Below are 19,353 nucleotides of genomic sequence, written 5' to 3'. Positions count from 1 at the left end.
TTGAAACTAAAGCTTCCACGCTGCACTCTGCTGATGAATCAAGCGCACTCTTTCTCTCTCTTCCTCTCCATTTTCTAATGTTCTAGAGTCTCGCTTCTTCACTTCTTTATTTCGCTGAGTCACATTCCTTCACATACTCTGACAATTCACGAGAATCTTGAAACATATTGTTCCTAGCATCGCATCCCAGCATCCTCACAGGCAGCCTGCTTTTTCATCGGGGGTTTTGGATGGCTATTTGGGCGGTAAATTTTCCCGGGAATTTGTTCAAGTGGTGAGGGGAGTTCTCAAGTCTTTAGAGTGAACTAAGTTGTTTTTTATTTTTGGATCCCATGGATCTGGGTCCGTATTTGATTCTCACGAGATTCAAGTGAAGTCAAATATTTCATTTCTTACGGTGACTGAACAACTACTACTGAATTGGTTAGAAATGGGAGAGCAAGTAGGACTGAAAGGGTTGAACAAGATGAAGCGGAAGGTTCTCAGCAGAAATCTCAACCCAAATGGAAGAGGAAGCTCTTCGTTCTGTTACTACTAGGAATTTGCTTCGTAAGCTTGTTTTTATGCAGACGCAGTACTCTCGAATTACGGGGCTGACTTCCTTGCAACACCGATTCGTTGATAGGCCGAAGATTGCGTTTCTCTTCATAGCACGGAACCGGCTTCCTTTAGAGATGGTTTGGGATGCATTTTTTCGGGTATGTTATTCAACTAATTTGTCTTTTGTGTGTGTGATCTGTAGGGAGATAAAGCAGGGTGATTAATTAGCTATTTAGCTCTTTTTCCTTTTTTGGAATATCTAACGCTTTTAACTACTTTCGTATGTCTCAAGATTTTATGGATTCGAGTAAATCTTTAGCAAATATCAATTAATGCGCGGGCAATCGCTTTTAGACGGGACAACGGTTTCAAATTTTTAACATTGCGCTAGTATCTGGGGACTTTATGCTTAAATATGTTGCGAACACACAACAGTTCTGAAGCAGTATTCTTACATAGGGCTTAAATGCAGATGTATTCATAGTGCTTTTTTCTTGCGAAGAACGTTTCACGAGCTTTCCGCATTCCATTTTGAGTGTTGGGAAAAGCACCAGTGATATTTCTAGTTCACATACTTTTCCTTTTTTTCTTTTCCTTGAGAGAGTTTAAAGATATGCATGTGCATCTTTCTCAAGAAACGTGGATCTACTGGAGTCCTCAAAAATAAAATCTGATAAAATAGCTCAATCTACATTGCTACATCGAATCTCTTCTCGGAACATTAACCTAAGCAAGGTCAATTGTTTATCTCAGTTGTCGTAACTACTTTTCACGGAAATGATGTGAATTGCCTCATCTTCTGGAACTAAATTCATCTGGTGCAGTTTGCACACACGCTTTGGTGGTTCTGGCTAAATTGACTGTTGCGTCTCTTTTGATCTTTCTCTTCTCCCTCCATTGCCAAATTGAAAAATATATGATCATTCACAGTTGTTCCCAATGTAAAGTTGTAGAAACTTACCGTATGTGCGTTGAAAAGTTACGAGCAATACAAATATTAGTTAATAATTTGTAATCGTATAGAATTCTTCTAGTTTACCTATTGAGGTGCCATGCTTAAAAAATTATTTGTGCTGTTTTATCAGGGAGGAGACGGCAAATTTTCGATTTTTGTCCACTCAAGGCCTGGGTTTCTACTCAACAGAGTAACAACTAAATCAGTTTATTTTTTGGATCGTCAAGTTAATGACAGTATACAGGTTTCTTTCACTGGAAGTTAACAGAATTTGTTTTTGCATACATTTTTCATGTCTTACTAGGGCTTTACGCTTTATTCACATTGATTTAGTTGCTACACATGACTTTATGTGCTCATTAATGCTTCCAGCTTCACTGCATTCGATTTTCGTACCCCTCTTCCTGGGGGAAAAAAAGTCTTACAACGTTTTCTCATTAGTTGATAGTTCACCTTTTCTTCTCTGACTGAACTTTGACTTGTTCAATTTTATCATGTTGGCCCAAATTTTTCAGAAATTAATTGTGATATAAAGCTGTAATTCCACCCTGTCATGTCTGCTGGTCTCTTGATACTCAGTGCATGTTATCTATGTCCAGGTAGATTGGGGAGAAGCAACCATGATAGAAGCAGAACGCATTTTGCTCAGAAATGCACTTACTGATCCTTTAAATGACCGTTTTGTATTTCTCTCAGATAGGTGAGGATTTACAGCTATTAACTTGAATCTTTTTGCAGATGCTTTGCCGGACTCTACTCTGATTGCTTGTTCCTTGCATATACTGTCAATTCATGATTTCCTTCTATTTGTCTTATGGTTATTTTCTGTTTATTTGATGCCAGAAATGACATTGATATCACTAGATTCTGTATGATCTGGGAACCTTACTGTATTTCAGTTGCTTAATCTCTTTTCAGCTGTATACCTTTGTACAACTTCAGCTACATATATGACTACATCATGTCGACATCAACTAGTTTTGTTGACAGGTGAGCATTGTCTTGACTTTTCCGAGCATTAGCTCTGTCATCTCTTTCCCCCTCTCTGTTTTATCACCTATTATATTGAGACCTTAAGTTGTGAGATGTGTAACCCTAGTTCTACTAAGCTATAATGGTCATATGAAAAACTATTTAAGGTCAGGTTAACTGGAAAAGGTAAATTTCTACTTAAATATTGACTTTGTTAGGTTTAGAAAGTCAGCAGCCTCATGACCAGACTGGGAAGAAAAATAGACTATATCCAATGATTGAGTATAAGTTGAATTCGTTGATGATGAATAGCCTGTGGAATGGAGGTGGCATCGAAACTCTATCTTTACTTCCCTTTTTAGATCCTCTCATACCTCCTGACTAAAATGATGCTGACAGACACATCATAGCATGCTAAAACTAGACCAATATGTGTCGCATGGCTGGGAACGCCATGGGGTTCATTATTTACCATGGAGCCTTGACATGGGGTCAATGACCTCCTTGCCTGGGATGCATAGTGTTTTAGTGAATAGTAGGAAACAAACCACTCAATTAGATACAACACATAGGACTCATCTAAAATTTCGCAGTAATGAATTTTGAAGAGCTTTAAGCCTTCAAAAAGACAAAAATAAAATAATAGGATCACTTATTATGGTATCATCAATTATCTGAATTACTTGTTATTAATCATTTATATAATTTAGTTCATTTGTTGATGATCGAATTGTTATGATTTTGGCTACCAAATGTGAGAGTAGCTTTGCTGACACGAAAGAAGGTCGTTACAATCCAAAAATGGCTTCTGTTATTCCTGTTCACAACTGGAGGAAAGGATCCCAGGTAAAGGCTCAAGTCACTCTTAAGTCCTTCTGAAACTTGAAAGCAAAATTCATGAGATATTTTATGATCCACGGCCAAAGACCATCATCTTAATCCTGTCTATTTGTCCTCCTCCAGTGGGCTGTTCTAACCAGAAAGCATGCTGAGGTTGTAGTAAATGATGAAACTGTCTTTCCTATGTTTCAGCGGTATTGCAAGGTAATTGGGGACTGCATTTATTCCAGGCCCCTATTTTTACAAGTGGGATTGCTACTCAATAAATTTTTTCTTGTCTGTATGATTCTAAATTTTCCTATTCTTTTAAATTTATAAAGGCTATGACTTATGACCTTGAAAGATATGCCAAAATTTATTCATATTGAATAGTATAGAGGGTTTTTTCTTTTTTTGTCTCTTGCTTCGGACAACCTCTTTTCTTTATAAGTTTATATCTCCGTTTCTCTGACATGTGGATTTAATTATGCAGAAAAAACCACTACCAGAATTTTGGAGGGATCATCCCATTGTGAGTGCTATCTATGCATGTAAAACTGATGAGGATTCTTTTTTTCTAACCATACTGGTTCCAATCGAGCTTTTTAACTGCACTTCATCTCCTTTTTTTGACCTTTTCACAAATAAATCATGGCGTTATTAAATAATTTTATTTCGAGCTGATGCTGTCATTTTGGTTATTGCAAATGGTAGGAAAGATGAGTACTGATTCAGTTTATTGTTTCATGCAGCCTGCTGATACATCTAAGGAGCATAACTGCATACCAGATGAACACTATGTTCAGACCTTACTGGCTGTAAGATTCCTGCTTTTCCTGTGTGTGAAAGACTAGAGGTGGTTAACCTGCTAACTGAATAGATAGTAACGAAGGGAAGTGTTGCTGGACAGTTACGCTTGAAGTTTTCATTTTTTTCTGGGAATTAATATAAGATGACAAGGCCCTTTTTTATTTCAGGATAAATCCTAATTTTTTCGGCATGCTAGAATGTAGTTTTTTTTATTCTAAGGAATAAATGGTGAATCTCATCTATGTCAAAAACTTTTACATATGGATCAGTGTATATAAATTGCAAGTAAAGAGGTAGATGCAGCGTTACTTTGGCCCTTACTTTTCCCAGCTACCTGTGATAATCCCTATACTCACAAAAAGGCTGCTTATCCAGTTACTTGGAATAGTGACTGATGATGACTAATCAAAATAGTTGCTTTTGGGTTTGTCAGAAGCAGTGGTATGTAAAAGTAATTATGTCCCAGGTCTGCATTCCTTACCTGCTGGTGGGTTTTGACTTAGTATACTGCTCAACCCATTTAGTGTTTGGTTCCCTTTTAACGTAATTTACTACGCCACAAAGTTAGGTCATGAGGACTGAAAACTAAGTCCATAATTTCTTTCCGACTCTACTCTATGTTAGCATCGTTAGACATAAACAACTTTGCTGTGAAAAATGTTTTCCATTGCTATTTGATATTTCGATTATGAAGAGAAGTTAAACAAAAGTTGCCCCAAGGCATCATGTTAAAATAGACAGCAGCAGAAACTTTATGCAATGAATTTGTACCAACTATTGTGATGGTGTTGATCCTGATAATTTCAATTATCAGTTTTGCTCAACATTTTTGGTGCTTGCCTTCTGAAATCTAGTTAAAAGGCCTTGAAGGAGAAATCACACGGAGATCAGTGACGCATACCTCCTGGGATCTCTCCTCCTCCAAAGATCGTGAACGTCGAGGATGGCATCCTGTGACATACAAGCTCTCAGATGCTACTCCAATGCTTATAAAGTTTATAAAGGTGCGACCTTTGCTGCTACTGCTAACATTATTTCTGTTGAAGCAACTGTGCTCCCATAATTAAGCCACTCCTCTTGCCCTCCTCTCAGAGATGCATATAGATGTAGGAATATATATGTAGTAGTTAGTGACTTTAAACTTGTGCTCTTCATCTTTTATAGTGGTTTTTGTTAAAAAGAAATTGAATTGGGGTGAAACACATGAAGATAGCGCTCAACCCTCAGGAGTCTAAAAATGAAGTCGCAGAACTTGGTGAATCACCTGGTACATCTCAACATGTACATGACCTTCAGAAAGAATAAGTGAAATTATGATTTATACGAATTAGCATAACTTACAGAACATTCCCCCATATCTGATCATTGCCCTGATAAAGATGAAACTCTCTTAATTTATGATGAGTATTTACCAACTAATGAACCCAGCATCTCGAGTAATCAGTATAGCATGCGTAAGCCATAATAAGTTCATATATGCAAGTGATAAAGATGTGATAAAGCTCACACGACTGATTGATCTGGCAATCTTCATAAGCATACATAGCACATTAATTCTACGCTGGTTGAATCACATATTTAAAAACTTGACAACGTTTCAGGAAATAGATAATATTTATTACGAGACTGAATACCGGAGAGAATGGTGCAGCAGCAAGGGTAAACCATCCACATGCTTCCTTTTTGCGAGAAAATTTACTCGACCTGCAGCTCGACGGCTTCTTAACATGGTGAGTTTGTTTATCATGGTAAAAGTGATACAACAAGCTTCGGCTCGTTTACACTAGAACCGTCCTACTCCAAAGTTGAGAGTTCCGAGTTTGAACCCCAGTTGAAGCCAAGATAAACTCCAAATTCATAAAAAAGGATACAATGGGCTTTCAGATATAGACTTAATATAGTTTGCGGAGTAGCTGGACTTGGCTGACTTTTATTGTTTTTATCATTAAGTATTAACAAGTGCAACTTGCTCATTGTTTCCTGCTGCTTTGTTCGCAGTCTGTACTTGGAGTTAGCGGTTAAATGACAGCAAAATGCTCGTGATAATGCCCATTGAGAGGCTGAATATACAAGCTCAGAAAAAGGAAATTTAATATTAAGACTAGATGAATATTATTGACGAGTATGTTGGTTTGTACATTGAGATTTAGATTTAGAAAGCTATAAAAGAGTTCATGCGGTGTATATGTGTACAATATTTCGATACCAAACTCACAGAGAGAATGAAATAAAATTGGAGGTGTTCGTTCCTCAGCTTTAGTCTGAGGTGAGTTTTAGACTAAATTTGTAGTGGAACAAAAGCTCGAGTCTGATTCCAGTTCAACATATTATGTACACAGAGTCATCAGCATTCAATACATGATATAAAATTTATAGAAAATCGTATGATTCTTACTTGTGTTATTTCTCTCAGGGATCCAAGCAATTTTTTCCCCAAATTTTTACCCATTAATTTCAACAGGATTTGAATGTTAAACAAGTGTAAGTATAAATTTTAATAATCGTTCTATTGCAGAATACTGTCATGATTTTTCGTCTCTCACTCTTTTCTATTTTTATTATCTTCGGTCTTAATTATAAAATTTTATTTGTAGTCTATAATTAAAGTCTTATAATTAGGAATGGAGTTCGTATTTAACAATCTTCTGCTCTGGAGGAAAGAATAGTAAAGGAAATCTGCTGCCTGTCAGTTATTACTTTGTCGCCACATCTAACTTCTTCTTCTTCCTTCTTTTTTTTTTGGCTTGATCGTCACATCTAAGGCTAGTAACATATAACATTAACAAATCTTTATCCATTGACCATTGTGGCCCTGAGAAAAAAAAAAAAAGTCGTCAGCAACCATGTTTGCTCATTTTCTATTTTGTACAAGTTTCAAATGCATTTAAACAATTCCAAACCATGCCCAGCCGACACAGCTTCTTCCACGAATGAAATAAGAGGATATTTGAGTCAAATGTAAAGGAAGGAGAATTTGAAGACCCTATCCCAGTGATACAAGTGTGGCGTAGTATTGGTCCACCCCGCAAGTAGTGGAAGCTTCCAAGCAAGGGTTAATTAAAAATTAACAACGGTGTTTACGCGTTAACGCCCCTTGATCTCAGGCAAGGATACTACTACTATAATATTGCTAACACCAACACTGCCCTTCGGTTGACAGTTGCACCCATCCATCTATCGCCCCTTATCCGCTCCGCGCTTTACCCACCTAGGCACCGACCATTTCCTTTATTATTTTTTAATTTTATTAGTTATGAGTGTTAATTAATAATATCTCCCCCATCTTTACTTCTTTTCCCTTCTCTCTCGCTTTGCCTTGCCACGTGCTCCCCCCTCGTTTCTTCTTTGACTTTGACTCTTCCTAACTGTTTCCAACTAACTTACTGCTCCTAACCGTTCTCAGTTCCCCGAATCCCACTCACCTTTCTGGGCTCTTTAGCTGCTGCTCATGCTATCATCCTAATGAAGATAAAAATATATTAACTCTATTTCTAATTATAAAATCTTATTTATAGATTATAAATAACGTTTTATAGGACCGGTGGTAGTATGTATGTATTTCACTCATTAATTAAAAATTAAAGCCCTTCAAATTTTGGTTATATACCACGAGCTTTCACTACAGATAAGCCTCTGAAATAAAAAATATAGATCAGCCGAAGGGTGAAAAATTAAGACCAGCAGGTTTCTTATAAATCTGCGATAAATCACTTAATTAATGTTTGTCCTGAATAGGTCGGCCCCTACACATTTGAAAATTAGACAGACAGATTGTTTACCTTCTCTCTCTCTTTCTCTATCTATCTATCTATATATATATATATATAATAAGTGGAAGTGGAATGCATGTGTACTAGTGCGTGATCAAACATGCAAGGTGATAAAATATTACTTCTGATCTTGAATATAAAAGTTAGTTTATTAAGTTGAATAGATTAAAAAAATAAGTTAAATTAGTTATTTGTAATAAATAGGTATTATTTTTTATAATATATACTTGTTAGTCAAATTGATTGGCCGAACTAACTTTATTAGAAGAATTATCTTTAAAAAAATTAAATATAAAAAACGAAATAGATCTAAATTTTATATTTAGAATTAAAATAAAAATCAGACAATGTCTAATATTAAAAAAACAGTGCTAGTAATATACATCTTGTTTGCTTCTGCCAGGAATATAAAGTGTCAGTTCACAATGCTAGTAGCCGTGATCTTCAAACATCATATTGCCATGTAATAAGTTTCCATGTTCAGATGAGCGGGCACATATATTATTTATATATATTAGTTCAAACAACATTTGAGAGTGCTGGTGAAAAAAAAGAAAAACAACATCTGGGAGACTCAAGCTCACCCAGCACGAGTCAAGATATTGATTTTACTTGTGCTAATTTTCATTTCGTACTTTTTCATTATGGCCATATTTTATCAAAACAGAATAATACTACCTCTGATACTTAATACAAGAACTAATTGATTAATTTGAGTAGATACAAAATTAATTAATTAAAATAAATAAATATTTTTTAAAAACATTCTTATGTATTGGTTAAAATTATCATTATTATAAGGATTATTTTAGGACAAATAGATAAACATAAGAAATAAAATAAATTATAATCTTATATTTAAAATTAACATAAAAATCAAACAAATTGTTATATTAAATACTGAAGGTAGTGCTTAATATATATTTCGGTGATCACATAAATTCGTTGGCAAAAAAAGAAAGATCATAGAAACTGGGGGGTCTGGGGCGCAGTATAGTGAAAAAAAAAATCGTAATCTTCGATAAAACCTCAGTAATCATGTTTGGCCCCTCCACGTTCATTGCTTCGGTACACGTATTATACTAATATGTCTCCACGTGTCAGGGACCTCGGGTACAACAGTGACAACGCCGGATATGAAGGGTCGGTGAACAGTGGGCCACAGCATCACCCGTAGTAGTTGTCGGTGCATTCATCCCCCGAAATTTAGGACGCTGAACAGCTACCAGAAAAATCTTTTATGGTGTGGGAAAAAAGAGAAAAGGAAAAAGTAGTCTAGAAAGGGGCCCGCGTTGAATAGAGGCTGTTCTCAATGGGAACCGTAAAAAGAGGGCCCCACTGAGCCCACTCCTTTTTTTTAATGACCACAGAAAAATCTCAATTGGGGGCCCACAAGAGAAGCGTGTAACGGGTCGGGTTGGGAGACATAAAAATTAAGATGTACTCCGTCGCTTTTTAAGGAGCGTATTTTACAAGTAAAAGCATACAGATGACTCTAGAAATTATTTAGACGTAAATGATAAAACATTGCAATTACTAGCCCCTTAAAGATTTAAAATTGAGTTTTGTGAGTGAAAAAAATAAAAAATAAAAATTCGAAGAGTACCTTTCGTCTCAGCTCTCAAGCCTGATTCCACCAACAAATAAAAGGAAAACTTCTCAATTAGTAGTAATCAATTCATTTATATGAAACAGGATCTCCCTAATTTGATTTTATTCGATCTGGTCACTTTTATCGATATAGTCACTTTATTTTTTTTCTGTTTATTACGATGCGAAAACAATCTCACGGTGAATCTAATTATTTCTGAACAAAGCCAATCAATCTAATTCAATTTTGATTGGTTTAAATATAATTGGAGAATCTTTAAATTATGCCTTCTTAGTGCGCATCGGTTTGAAAAATAAACGGGTCTTTAAATTACCAGCACATCATATGCTGCGTCCTGAAGGATATGGAGAGAAATGTATGGTCATCTATATTTTCTCATGTCACTTTCTCATTAGTTATGAAATTATCAGGTGGAGCAGTGATAAAATGGTGAGATGGATGCTTATTGATATTGATTTATATGACATAATAAGGGTAGTTTAGGATTCAAGTTTTAAGGGAGAATTGTTATGAAGGCTTAAATAAAAAATATAATTACTAAAAAGTCTCAAATAAGTAATAATAAATTTTAGAGTAAAATTTATTGATTTTTTTTTTTAAGGGACCCGTTATGATCATCCCTTAGCCCCCCGCGTCAAGGTTGTTTACTGCGTGCCAATTACCAAACACACCCGGTTTACCGACGACTTATTCTGACGGGCCCACTTCGAAAGACTTCAATATAATATCACCTTGCCTTCCCCGACCGGATAATAGAGATATTGACATTTTTCAAGGAATTTCACATTTTCATAGCAAAGTAAGAAGAGACCAGACATGATTTTTTTATAATAAAAAGTAATATAAAATAGGAAACGACATTTTCAAACCACACTCCTTCGCCTCGGCTTCCCAGTGGTAACTGTGTGGCCTCCCTCTATAAATACTACCCCACTCAACCTCTTGAAGCAGCATCACAAAACAGGCAACTTTTGATTCACTTCACCATCCAACAATCACTCTCATACCAATCTTCTCAAAATCTCTGATTTGTATATATAATCACTCATCTTCTCTGATTCTCTCCTCCAAAAACATCCCACTAATTGATTTCAGCTTTCAGTCTCTACTCAATCCTTCTGTCTTCTTTCTTCATCTGTATATTTAACTAAACCCTCCAAAATAACCAAACCCTGCGTTGTTCATTCTATATATCTCAGAAGTCCTCTGTTTTCTGACATCGTTACAGTACTATAATGGCTCCTCCAAGTTTGAGCAAATCCTCCTCCAATTTTACCAAGTACGTTGATGGCTTCAACCCTTCACCGTTTCGCATACACGGGTCAAACCTACTGGTCAAAGACCACGTTGTTCTCTCCGACGTGCCTGAAAACATCACGGCCATTCCCTGTTCCTACACATCCACCACCCCATCCCTCTCCACCTCCGGCTGCTTCATCGGCTTCGACGCTGCTAACGCGAGCAGCCGCCATGTGGTCCCCATAGGAAAACTCAAGAACATAAGGTTCATGAGTATTTTCAGGTTCAAAGTCTGGTGGACCACCCACTGGATCGGCTCCAACGGGCGAGACCTTGAGACCGAGACCCAGATGATCATGCTCGACAAGTCGGACTCGGGTCGGCCATACGTCCTCATACTCCCCATCATAGAGGGTCCGTTCCGGGCTTCAATCCAACCGGGTGAAGACGACAACATCGACGTCTGCGTCGAGAGCGGGTCCTCTCAAGTATCCGGTGACTCATACCGCAGCGTCGTTTACCTACATGCCGGCGAAGACCCGTTCAGTTTAATGAAGGAGGCGATGAAGGTCGTGAGAGCCCATCTCGGCACGTTCAATCTCCTGGAGGAAAAAAACCCTCCTGGCATCGTCGACAAGTTTGGGTGGTGCACATGGGACGCATTCTACCTTACGGTGCACCCGCAGGGCATATGGGACGGCGTTAAGGGTCTCGTCGACGGCGGGTGTCCTCCGGGACTCGTCCTCATCGACGATGGATGGCAGTCCATCTGTCACGACCGGGACCCGATAGCCAAAGAAGGCATGAACCACACCGTCGCCGGCGAGCAAATGCCATGCAGGCTCATCAAGTACGAAGAGAATTACAAGTTCAGAGAATACGTGAGTCCCAAGAGGTCAGGTTGTTCAGGGGAGAAAGGTTTGGGTGCGTTCGTGAAGGATTTGAAAGAGGAGTTTAAGACCGTTGATTATGTTTACGTCTGGCACGCGCTTTGTGGGTATTGGGGTGGGCTCAGGCCCAACGTCCCAGGGCTGCCGGAATGTGTGGTGGAGAAGCCCAAATTGTCGCCGGGACTCGAGACGACGATGGAGGATTTGGCCGTCGACAAGATCGTGAATAATGGTGTGGGCCTGGTCCCCCCGCATATGGTCGATCAGATGTACGAAGGGCTTCACTCCCACTTGGAGGCCTCCGGGATAGATGGGGTGAAGGTCGATGTCATCCATGTAAGTTACTAATTACAATTCCATTTTCATTTGTCAACTTATTGTTTAATTCTAAACCTACCATTCTAATGGCCCAAAAAAAATCGACCGCTCTTGTGAGGTGGAGAGGTGTCACTTTTAAGTAATTGTGTGCCCCTACGTGTCAAATCTTAAAGCTTTCTTGAGGCTTAAAATTGAAGCGGCAAGCTGTAGGTCCATCTCTCATCTCATCTCCGTGCATGTGTCTGCTTTTGAATGTATAGCTCACAATACGATGCCAGAGAATTCTAGTTCTAGTTCATTTTAACTTCAATTACTTTTTTTTTTTCCTTTCTTTCTCTTAAATCCCTTGGTTTTGGTTTTACTTTTACTTTGACCCTTTTTGGTCGGCACGAAATCTCATTGATGTGTTTTTTTCCCCCTTTTTTTAAAATAAACGGGACATTGATTCTATTGAATATGGAAAACAGTTGTTGGAGCTGGTGTGTGAGAAATACGGTGGACGTGTTGATTTGGCGAAAGCATACTACAAGGCGCTCACAGCTTCAGTGAGAAAACATTTCGGCGGCAACGGTGTGATTGCCAGCATGGAGCATTGTAACGATTTCATGTTACTTGGAACTGAAGCCATATCTCTCGGTCGTGTCGGTACGTCCCTTTCCCACCTCACACTTTTAATTCATTTTGAATTGTTATAATCGGTATGTCATGGTTGATTTGTGTGGAGCAGGGGATGATTTCTGGTGCACTGACCCTTACGGTGATCCAAACGGTACGTTTTGGCTGCAAGGATGCCATATGGTGCACTGTGCTTACAACAGCTTGTGGATGGGCAACTTCATCCACCCGGACTGGGACATGTTTCAGTCCACTCACCCCTGCGCCGCCTTCCACGCCGCCTCTCGAGCCATCTCCGGCGGACCCATCTACGTCAGCGACTCCGTCGGCAAGCACAACTTCGACCTCCTCAAGACCCTCGTCCTCCCTGATGGCTCCATCCTCAGGTGCCAGCACTACGCCCTTCCCACTCGAGACTGTCTCTTCTCCGATCCCCTCCATGATGGCAAAACCATGCTCAAGATATGGAACCTCAATAAGGTCTGTCTCACTCCCATGTTGCTCTTGTTAATCTAACCAAAACATGTCCCTTCTAGAATCTCACGGTTCTCTTGCTGAAACAGTTCACTGGGGTGATCGGGGTTTTTAACTGCCAGGGAGGAGGGTGGTTTCCTGAAACCAGAACCACCAAATGTGCTGCTGAATGTTCGCATTTGGTGTCAACCAAAACAAAGCCTCAGGATATAGAGTGGAAGAATGGCGACAACCTCGGCATTTCCATCGAAGGAGTGCAGGTTTTTGCCATGTATTTCCATCAGACCAAGAAGGTCATCTTGTCAAAACCATCCGATGCTGTTGAAATTTCCTTGGAGCCCTTCAATTTCGAGCTCATTACTGTCTCTCCGGTGACCGTCTTGTCCGGGAAATCTGTCCATTTTGCTCCGATTGGTTTGGTGAACATGCTGAACAGCGGAGGGGCTATTCAGTCGCTGGCTTTTAATGAAGACCAGAGCGTGGCTGAAGTGGGAGTGAAAGGTAGTGGAGAGATGAGGGTTTTTGCTTCAGAGAGGCCAAAAGCTTGCAGGATTGATGGGAAAGAAGTTGAGTTTCAATATGAAGAGGGCATGGTCGTAATTCAAGTACCATGGCCTGGTTCTTCCGGACTCTCCCTGGTTCAGTACACATTCTGAATATGGGGTGTCAAGAAATACTGATTATTATTATTATTTTGTTTTCAATCATGATTGTTAATAGACAATGATTTTGATTAGGGGGGCCTTTTTTATCCCTTGCCTAAAGTGGTGTTCTTTTATATCTCGTGAACAAGTGATTTGAATATTGTTTGTAATTCGTGGTGTTATTTACTATTTGGCCCGAAATCTTATAGATTTGTTTAACCGAAATGGCAGACTTGGAGTTCGAAGCTATGAATATCTCTTCAATCAGCCTCGTATTCGATCCAGTAATGTTATGGTTCCTGCACCTTATATTGCAGCAATGGTCATCGTTGTTATTTCATTGGTTTAGCAAGACATGCACCTGTGCAATTTAGGCATATTCTCAAGACATTTGGAAAATAAACTGCTCTCGAATAAGAATTCGACTTTTTAATATTAGGCTACGTTCCGAAAAACCAAACCCTGCGGCACCCAATCCTGCTAGGTGTCTTCGAAAGAAAAGAAATGGAAAATACAACACATACACACGCATATGGGCTGCTAATGGTCGGCCCTTAACCCATAGAGCCAGGTTAGTGGGCTCTTTCTGGGCCCATTAAGTTGTTGGGCTTACCATAAACAGACAGCCGCGACAAAAATTCCATTAGTGCCACTCAAGGACCAAAGTCTCTTCCGTCAAATTACAGTTATCTAAGAAAGGTGCTCTTGCATTTTTTTTTTTGAATAAGAAGATGCCTATATTTTAGGGGGGGAAAAATTACAGTTATCTCTGACCCAAAAAATGTACAGTTATCTATCTAATCCATTTTCTTTCTATGTATTTTTCCTTTCCAAACCCAACTCCTGATGGTTAAACTTAAACTAATGAGGTCAATTTCTGTTATCTTACTCAATACACATTTAATTTTACAAAAACATTAAATTCACGCTAAAATTGATTTAAAATTAAATCAAGATAAATCAGGTAGAAAGTGTCTTAAAATTTGATTCATTAAGTGAAGGACTTCTTAGTTCAATGACACTTCACACCTCCTCTGTTGTGGGTTCTATACTCACAAGAACTAAAATGCATGGGTGTGTGAGCCTCCTTTTCTGCAGGGGAGGGGGTTAATTGTGTAAGTAAAAAAATCCAAATAATAAAATTTAAAATCAATAATAATATTTTTTTTGACTAGGGGAATCAACAAAGATGATTACCTACATTTTTACTCGAAAAAATGATAAGATGATTGTATATTAGACATGCTTTTTAAATTCATCCAGCTTTTTTGTTGTTGATAATTACCTTTGTTAAATATTTCGTAATTTCGTAAATAATTAAATAACAGAGCAAACGAAGCGAAAAAGCCTTGCGAGCCTTTGGAAAAAAAAAAAAAACAGAAGGGAAAAACCCTTGGGCGAGTCCGCGGAACTATTGTTCTGGCCTGAAAGAGTACATTGAAGGTTTGGTTCCCTCACGTCGGCATCATCACTGAGCCGTGGTTGTCGGGTTCTTCCGGTTATTTCACACGAACAGCAACACTAGCTTCTCCCCGAAGAAAAGCCCAGAAAATTTCAAAATTAAATAGCCTAGCATCTCTGTTTTACTGGTTTTGCGTGTGAAGAGCGGTCTGGGAATCCATGAATACGACACCGTTCATGGATAAGCAGATTATGGATCTAACCCAAGGATCGTCTTCGAGCAAGGATTTCATCGACCTGATGAGCCGTCCTAAGGAGGAAGAAAAGGCAGACGCAGAAGGTGAAGCTCGCCGTGGCAGCCACCACCAAATCGGTGGTAATGGGATTAAGGAGGGTATCATTCCCAGTTACGATTTCCAGCCGATTCGCCCACTCGGAGCTTCGACCCAGTCTTCCAATCACGATTCCAGCCCTAATATGGGAGGGATTTCGAGGTCTTGGAATTCTGACTCCAAGTCTAACTTTTCCACCCCAATCCTTAGAGTAAGAACCCCCTTCTCCTGCCCTAATTTACTCATATTCTTTATTTCAGGTCTTTTGTCCTTAAGTCTTTCAATCTTTCGCGTATTTGCTGATAGGGATCCCTTTAGATGAGAACTTTTGTATATGTTTTCAAGACTGTTGCTAAATTCTGATGTTTGGGCTTCTGCGGTTGGCTTTTAGACTATAATGTCTATGAATAAAGGCTTGCATCGTTTGGTAATTTGTTTTGGGTGCTTGTCTCTGATAGCTGATACTCTGAACTGAATGTGGTTACTTTCATGTTGGTGTTTTTACTAACTTCTTAAAATAAGAGTTAACGTCTGGATCGAATTGTTGATGGCTTCGTGCTACTTTTTTAATTTTGATCTTGAAATAGGTTTCATATGCGGGCCACTTATTGAGCATGAATTTGCTTTGTGCCTATCTAGTTCTATTGCACGCATTTTGTATTGCCAAAAATTTTTTCTTAGCGTTCCAGGGTTTCGTGTACTTGGATAATATGTTGATTATATGTTTTTATGATCGTGATTTAATGTCTTCTCTTAATGTTAAGCTGTTTTCCTTCCGTTGTGCAGAATTATAATTCTCTGGACTCTCTTGAACCTGCAAAAGTCACAGTGGAAAAGGATCAAAATGCCTTTGATGCTGCAATACTGTCTGAGATAGATCAAACCATGAAGAAGCATATGGAGAATTTGCTTCATGTGCTGGAAGGCATCGGTGCAAGATTAACACAACTAGAAAGCAGAACCAACCATCTTGAAGATTCTGTGGATGAGTTGAAGGTGTCTGTTGGAAACAACCATGGTAGCACTGATGGGAAAATGAGACAGCTCGAGAATATCCTTAGAGAGGTATTTTTTGTAATCATATTATTCCCTTTCACTCTTCTTAGTTATAGCTTTGATTTAGCGGCATTTGATGATAATGAATGCCTATGGTGGATGGAAAGGACATGATATTTGCGAGTTCTGGAAAAATTACGCTAGTAAGAATTATGGATGTTAACAATTTTGACTACCATGATCTCTCAAAATATTTCCTGGTTCAACTGCTTAATAGGTATTGACTAGCATTTTTTCCCAACCTAAATCAGCACTGGAAAGTAATTGTAATTTGGGTATAATTATATAATATCATCCTCGTCCTGAATAATTTTTTTTCCTGGGCCTCTAAATTTTCCCGAACAACTTTCTTGTTGAATAAAAAAATCCAAAAATTTTCTATTGCCCTTTCTGATTCAGGGGGTGTTTGGACGGAATCAAAACTATGATTTTAAAAGTGCTTTTACGGTATACGAAGTAAATATGTGGAGGAGTTTATTTCGATTTGCAGAAAAGTGCTTCTAAGAAGCAGTTTTTATGGTGCCCAAACACCCCCTCAATGTATTTTTGCCTAAGCAAGTAATGGTATGTTGTTGTACGAGAAGCTTAGCAACTATGCAAATATGAATTTTGCCTGTCCCCTGACTTTTTTTTCTTGATCTTAGTATATAGTATTCTGGCTGACAAACGGATGGTGGGTGATTTCTTTCCGGATTGTAATTGTATTCTTTGATTTCGCTCATGTTTGATAATTTATTTCTGGCCACGGGTTGGTTCTCTTATCTTCTTCTTCTTCTTTTTTCCTCCCTCTAATTCCTCCCTGAGAAATTCTAAGTTTCAGCCATGAGAATGACTTTGCTTTGAGCTAGGCTCATGGCTTTCTTCAAGGGAATCTGCATTTCTGATATGCAAAGAGATTGGGCAACTCTTTTATGTAGTCATCTTCCTGGGCCTTTGTCTCATTGTTCTGTTCGCTGTGTTTATTTTCTGATTTTAGAATTTCTTATCCTCAATTTGTTCTTCCTCCCGTTTCTAATGCATATAAGTTCATGGGAAAAAACTTGTAAAGTAACTACCGGGTTACTTTCCTTTTTCATTACCTTGTTTGACGAAAAGTTTTACAAAATGTACAGGTGCAAATGGGTGTACAAGTTTTAAAGGATAAGCAAGATGTGATGGGAGCTCAACTGCAGCTGGCAAAGCTACAAGTGTCCAAGGTGGACCAACATTCAGAAACTCAGGCTAGTGTAACTACAGATCCTGTACAGCAAACTGCATCGGCTTCTCAGCAATTGCAACAACAGCTTCCTTCCCCTGTTAATCTTCCACAATCAGTTGCTGCGGTCCCTCACCCTAATGCTCCTCCTCAACCTCTGTCCCAACAGGGTGTGCCACCTCCAGTTCAACTTCCTAATCAATTTCCTCAGGCCCAAATTCCTTCTGTTCCTCAGCGAGAACCTTACTTCCAACCACCACCTCAATCTCACGAGACCCCAAATCAGCAATACCAATTGCCTTTATCTCAACAGCCCCTTCCTCCTCCTGGGGCACCTCCACAACAGCAATATCAACAAAACCCTCAACCTCAGTACCCTCAGCCTGTACCTCATCCACCTCAACAGCAGCCATCACCTTCTCCTGTCAGTCCCCCGCCGCAACTCCCATCTTCAATGGGTCACCATGTGGAGGATGCGTCTTATATTCCTCCTCAGAATTATCCACCCAATGTCCGCCAACCACCATCCCAGCCACCACCCAGTGGGCCACCTCCTGCCCAGCAATTCTATGGACCGCCATCCCATGCCTTTGAACCACTCTCTAGTAGATCTGGTTCAGGTTTTTCTTCTGGGTATAGTGCACCATCTCTACCTGCTGAGCCATATCATTACGGTGGATCGCCTCAGTATGGTGGCACTTCAGGGCTAAAACCACAGCTGCCTCCTTCAGCTGTGGCTCCTCCAAGTGGGGGAAGTGGTTACCCTCAGCTTCCTACTGCTCGTGTGCTGCCCCATGCATTGCCTACAGCTTCAGCGGCAAGTAGCAGTTCTGGATCTGGTGGAAGTGGAAATCGGGTCCCCATAGATGATGTGGTTGACAAAGTGGCAAGTATGGGATTCCCTAGAGACCATGTGAGGGCAACAGTTCGAAAGCTAACAGAGAATGGTCAAGCAGTTGACCTCAATGTAGTGCTGGATAAGCTTATGAACGAAAGTGATATCCAGCCAAGAGGGTGGTATGGTCGGTAGCAAGAGGGAAATTGACGTATATCTACATGTATAGAAGCACCACTTGTTCCTGGGTAAAAATTTAGGGGAAAGGAAGGAGGCTTGCTTCATGATTGGATTGTGCCACATTGGATGCTTTGACTTTTATTTCTTTCTCGATTTGTTTTGTTGGAGACTTGAAACTGGTCTTTTGCCTTGCATATCTGAGACTCATCTGTTACTCTTTTTTTGGCACTATGTATATTCAAATAAGTGATAGTGGATTTTTTTAAAACGACTTGGGCCGTTTTAGTTATGCCGTTTAAATATAGTTAGTATGCTGCCTACAGGATATCCCAAATTGCTGTATGGGGTACTTTGATTCGGGGCAAGGTCAGGTGGCCCAGTGACCTGTGATGTTTTGTATTGGGTAGGTAACTACCTTCTGTAGCACTGAAGCTTCGGCTTGCCTTCTTAATATTAATATGTGTGTGTGTGTGTGTGTGTAGTGTTAGTATGCTCCTCATGCATTGCGCGGGGGAAGATGAAGAAATCGGTGCCGTAAATTATGGAAGAAATGTTGGTACTGAGATTTGATAACCAGTGTCTTCTCCTGGAACGAGTTCTCACTTCATCACATGGGGATTGGAATCCAATTCGTACAGTTAATATGTAATTCTCTACTATTCTCATTATAAGCTATTTAATAAATTTGGTTGGATA

At 39.3% G+C, this 19,353-nt stretch overlaps 2 protein-coding genes and 1 pseudogene across 2 annotated transcripts; all 3 read left to right on the top strand.

The window, feature by feature from the left end:
• Positions 1-428: 428 nt before the first annotated feature.
• On the top strand, positions 429-6,379 carry LOC114729476 (glycosyltransferase BC10-like; annotated as a pseudogene).
• Positions 6,380-10,431: 4,052 nt separating this feature from the next.
• LOC114729485 (probable galactinol--sucrose galactosyltransferase 5) lies at positions 10,432-13,883 on the top strand. Its single transcript, XM_028916479.1, has 4 exons — positions 10,432-11,943; positions 12,393-12,570; positions 12,653-13,020; positions 13,104-13,883. Exons 1-4 carry the CDS (start codon positions 10,714-10,716, stop codon positions 13,668-13,670), a joined length of 2,343 nt encoding a protein of 780 aa, XP_028772312.1. The 5' UTR covers positions 10,432-10,713; the 3' UTR covers positions 13,671-13,883.
• A 1,220-nt stretch (positions 13,884-15,103) lies between these two features.
• LOC114729486 (actin cytoskeleton-regulatory complex protein pan1) lies at positions 15,104-19,085 on the top strand. Its single transcript, XM_028916480.1, has 3 exons — positions 15,104-15,602; positions 16,178-16,456; positions 17,560-19,085. The coding sequence occupies exons 1-3, from the start codon at positions 15,279-15,281 to the stop codon at positions 18,670-18,672; spliced, it is 1,716 nt and encodes a 571-aa protein (XP_028772313.1). The 5' UTR covers positions 15,104-15,278; the 3' UTR covers positions 18,673-19,085.
• The last annotated feature ends 268 nt before the right edge of the window (positions 19,086-19,353 follow it).

Source organism: Neltuma alba, unplaced genomic scaffold (assembly GCF_004799145.2).
Source record: "Neltuma alba isolate B1F8T4 unplaced genomic scaffold, ASM479914v2 tig00012639_pilon, whole genome shotgun sequence".
NCBI classification, from domain to species: domain Eukaryota; kingdom Viridiplantae; phylum Streptophyta; class Magnoliopsida; order Fabales; family Fabaceae; genus Neltuma; species Neltuma alba.
This window is presented reverse-complemented; position numbering and strand designations above follow the sequence as displayed.